At 36.8% G+C, this 4,282-nt stretch overlaps 1 protein-coding gene across 1 annotated transcript in view; it reads left to right on the forward strand.

Moving 5' to 3' along the window:
• The first annotated feature begins 8 nt into the window (after positions 1–8).
• LOC107492711 (nucleobase-ascorbate transporter 6) overlaps positions 9–4,282 on the forward strand; it is a 5,255-nt gene continuing 981 nt past the window's right edge. The window contains 10 exon segments of the mRNA XM_052260200.1: positions 9–367; positions 1,128–1,225; positions 1,385–1,561; positions 1,677–1,777; positions 2,280–2,355; positions 2,452–2,511; positions 2,665–2,849; positions 3,429–3,525; positions 3,937–4,023; positions 4,157–4,282. The exon segment at positions 4,157–4,282 is cut by the window's right edge and continues 154 nt beyond it. Of these exon segments, the coding sequence (XP_052116160.1) occupies positions 247–367; positions 1,128–1,225; positions 1,385–1,561; positions 1,677–1,777; positions 2,280–2,355; positions 2,452–2,511; positions 2,665–2,849; positions 3,429–3,525; positions 3,937–4,023; positions 4,157–4,282 (1,128 nt within the window). The 5' untranslated portion in view covers positions 9–246.

The raw sequence follows: 4,282 nt of genomic DNA on the forward strand, positions 1-4,282 counted from the left end.
GAGAGAGAGAGAGAGAGAGAGAGAGAGAGAGAGAGAGAGAGATGCTTACAGCTTACTTGCTTGCTTACTAGATAGATAGCTTGCTGCTACTTCATTCCTCTTCTTTTTCTTCTTTATCGTTTTCTTAGCATCGTCACAACGCTCTTTTTTTCATTCTCGCCACTCTAACTGGAAAAAGGAAGAGTCTGCTGTCATTTCAGAATCTCACTAGTTTTGGATTGTTGAGAAAGAGAGAGACAGAGAGACATGGCAGGAGGTGGAGGAGGGGGAGGAGCACCTGCACCAAAGGCAGATGAGCCACAGCCACATCCACCCAAGGATCAGCTTCCTAACATCTCTTACTGCATTACCAGTCCTCCTCCATGGCGTTTGTTCCTTTCTCTTTTCCTTTATTCCCCCTTTTTCCACACTCTTTTTTCATCAACTCTTGATTTTTATTTTTATTGTTTTCATTTTTTAAACAAGGTTGCATTTAATACTTTCTTTCCTTAGAACTATTAGGACTATTCATAGGAACATAAATTATGAGGATCTATCATTACTTCTTGATAGATTATGTGTTTTTTAAGGCAATATTGCTTGTTTGGGCAAATTTATTTATTTATTTATTTTTTAAATGTAAATTATCAAAAGTGGGTTTCTGTAAAGTATAAAAATGTTCTATTGAGAACAAACTCAGACGTTCTTAAGCTAATTGTAGTTTTATGTTTCACTAGGTAGCAGGAGAAGCTGAATTAATTTTTTTTCTTTAATAAAAGAGAATTGCTGGTGTTAATTGATGGTTCCTGCTTCGTAATTTTTCATTTAAAATGAAGTGCTTTATATTTCTTGTATTGTTGGAACCGATTTGAAGTCCTATCTGTAGACTGTAGTTGACAGACACTACTTGAAAAACTCTTCAGCTTTTTATGCTGTAATTCTGCATTGATATTCACTTTGCAATCCATTTTGATCACACCGAGTTAATAATTTTATTGAAAAATTGCAGTACATTTTATAACTCTGCTGATACCATTCAGTCAAGTCAAGAACATCTGATAATCTCTGAAAATATGACTAAGATATATGCTTTTGTTTTTTTTTCTTTTCATTGAGCTTATGATAAATTTGGGGACATTCTGATGCAGCTGAGGCTATACTTCTGGGTTTTCAGCATTATCTTGTGATGCTTGGTACAACTGTGCTAATCCCCACTGCTCTTGTTCCCCAGATGGGAGGTGGCAATGTAAGATTAAGAGACCATATATACTTGAAAGGGGGAAAAACTGTTGTGGAATAATTTGAAAGGAACATCTGACATTCTGATTATTGAAGTTTCACTTTTCTTCTATCCAAACTTTTAAGTAGGAACAAGAAAAGAAAATTAAAAGGCAATTTTTCGCAGGATGAGAAGGCAAGAGTTATTCAAACACTGCTCTTTGTAGCTGGAATCAACACATTGCTGCAAACATTGTTTGGAACTCGATTGCCTGCAGTAATTGGTGGCTCTTATACCTATGTTCCAACAACAATCTCAATTATTCTCTCTGGTCGATTCAGTGATGAACCAGATCCTATAGAGGTATTATGATAGAAAAGAGAATAAAATTTAATTCAAGCAGCAAGATATTGATTTTTGGTGCCATTTGATCACTTTATTTCTCTGCCCTTTTGGCTTTGTTTTTCCTCCTATTCAGAAATTCAAGAGGATAATGCGGGCTACTCAGGGTGCTCTTATTGTTGCTTCAACTCTTCAAATAGTACTAGGCTTTAGTGGCCTCTGGCGTAATGTTGCAAGGTTGGTTTCTCAAGTTCTTCATAAGTTAGTGCATTATATTTTTATCTCTCTTTATATATGGCTTGAAGTAATTCTAAACTGCATGTCTTTGGCGTTTATGCTGGTTATCAGTTGTGTCCCCAGCTGAACTGATGTTTGCATAGTAGTCAATCTCGCAGGATCTCGGTGGGAATCTCAGCATCCCATCCCTCCCAGCATGCATTTGAGACATGAGATCTCAGTTTTTTCAACCCAGCTGTCCCAACCGGGGTCCCAGGATCTTGGCCAAATGCCAGCCTTTTTTTTTTTGGCAAAAATTTTATATACAATATACATGAGAATCTCCCTCTATCTTTGTTCAAATCCTGCCATCCCCTGTCCCGGAATCCCAATTGGGGATGTCTGACTACTATGGAATTTTCATCAACTATGTATTCCAAATCCTAAAAGTATAAAGTAACTGAATATTCCTGTGATTGAGTGTAATATTACTAAGTGATGCAAGCTCAACTTCTTTCTTCAGGTTCTTAAGCCCTCTTTCAGCAGCTCCTTTGGTCGCACTTGTTGGTTTCGGGCTATACGAGCTAGGCTTTCCTGGGGTAAGCCTCATTTACATATCTATATTGCTCATATTCAAAGTTAATCCATAAAAAGAAAAGTTCAATATTAATCCCCTGCCCCTGGCTTGGATATAGGTTGCTAAATGTATAGAAATTGGATTGCCGCAGCTTATATTGCTAGTTTTTGTGTCGCAGGTACAGTTCTTTTAGCTTGGTCTCATACTCTCATATATATCCTACCTCTCTTAAGCCTTACCAGTTTTGATCTCAGTTTGTTTTGTGCTCTTGATTTCTTTAATTTTCAGGCATGATGGTTTTCTATAGACTGACATTGATTTTCCCGTGTAGTTTGTACCCCATGTGCTCAAAGGTGGAAAGCATGTCTTTGACCGTTTTGCTGTGATAATTACGGTTGCAATTGTATGGTTATATGCATTTCTGCTCACTGTCGGAGGGGCCTATAACCACGCCGCACCCAAAACACAATCAACCTGTCGTACTGATCGTTCTGGCCTAATAGAAGCTGCTCCATGGTTAGTTCTAGGATTTAATTGACGGGTTACTCGGTGTTTTTTCCCCTTAGCAACTCAATGATTGCAAAGTCCGAATGTCCTCAAAATTCAAATTATGGTGTACTATTTTTCAGCAACATTTTTGGGTATATTTCGTGTAAACATGTAATACTGTTTCCCGTTGCAAAATGGGATGGACACCATATGATTTGCCACCGCCGCCCAAGCTTTTTCCTTTGTTACTTCCATTCTAAGCATACTAGATCTTCATTGAAATTTTACATTCAGTTTGAAACATGAAGAATCTCTCATTGTTTTGACTTTGGTATAGCCATATGATAACTTGCTGTTTCTTCTGATAGAGCTATGATTGTGTTGTTTTTTTATAAGGATTCATGAACCCCCTCCCCTAACATTTGTCATGCTCGAACTTTTTCTATACACTTGCCTTTTTTTTGCAACTTAGAACATGGCCATAATTGTTATTTTTCAAATAAGAATCAGTTGCATCCCTAGAAATTAGTTTTCTTATACAGTTGGGGTATGCAATGTACTCATATCTCTGAAATGAATCATATTTGACTGATTTTGGATCTGCAGGATACGGGTCCCTTACCCTTTTCAATGGGGAGCACCTTCATTTGATGCAGGTGAAGCCTTTGCCATGATGATGGCATCCTTTGTTGCTCTTGTAGAGGTAATTTCTTAGTTTACTTTGTAGTTTGAAAAAATAATTCATTCTTTTCAAGTAGTTATTTTTCTTCCTATCAAATAATAATACTTTAAATAAAATTTCAAAAATGTAATTAATAGCATCATGAGTTATTTTTTTTTTCTCCTCCCCTTTTTGGAAAAACCATCAGCTAAGTTCAACTATTGCATTACTTATGCCGTTTTACATGGTTCGCTTAAGGACATAATATGAACATGTATTAGTACTGAAATCCAGCTTTCCTATGATAATGTTACTGTGTGCAATATGACACAGTGGTTGACGATTTGGGCTTGTATGCTTCTGCCATTAGTTGAAATTGTTGTTATGTGGCTGAAAATTTGCCTTTTAACTGATTAATACTGCTTAATGTGTTTTATTTGTTATTACAAGCAGTCCAGTGGAGCTTTCATTGCTGTTTACCGGTATGCAAGTGCAACACCAATGCCACCATCTATTCTCAGCCGGGGTATTGGTTGGCAGGTAGGTACACGCATGGATAGCAAATCTGCAGTTATATATCTTTAAACAATTTTATTGCAGTTTTGAATAATACCATTGGTGAACTCATGCTTGATAATAATATTGATTATTGTGCATTTTATTTATGCTTCAGGGAGTTGGCATTCTGTTATCAGGATTGTGGGGAACTGGCAACGGATCATCCGTATCTGTGTAAAGATTGAAACCTTTTCAATTTGTGTTTTCTACTTCCGTTTAAGCAAAATCAACTTCTTTGTTG

This window comes from Arachis duranensis, chromosome 1 (genome assembly GCF_000817695.3).
Source record: "Arachis duranensis cultivar V14167 chromosome 1, aradu.V14167.gnm2.J7QH, whole genome shotgun sequence".
Classification (NCBI taxonomy): domain Eukaryota; kingdom Viridiplantae; phylum Streptophyta; class Magnoliopsida; order Fabales; family Fabaceae; genus Arachis; species Arachis duranensis.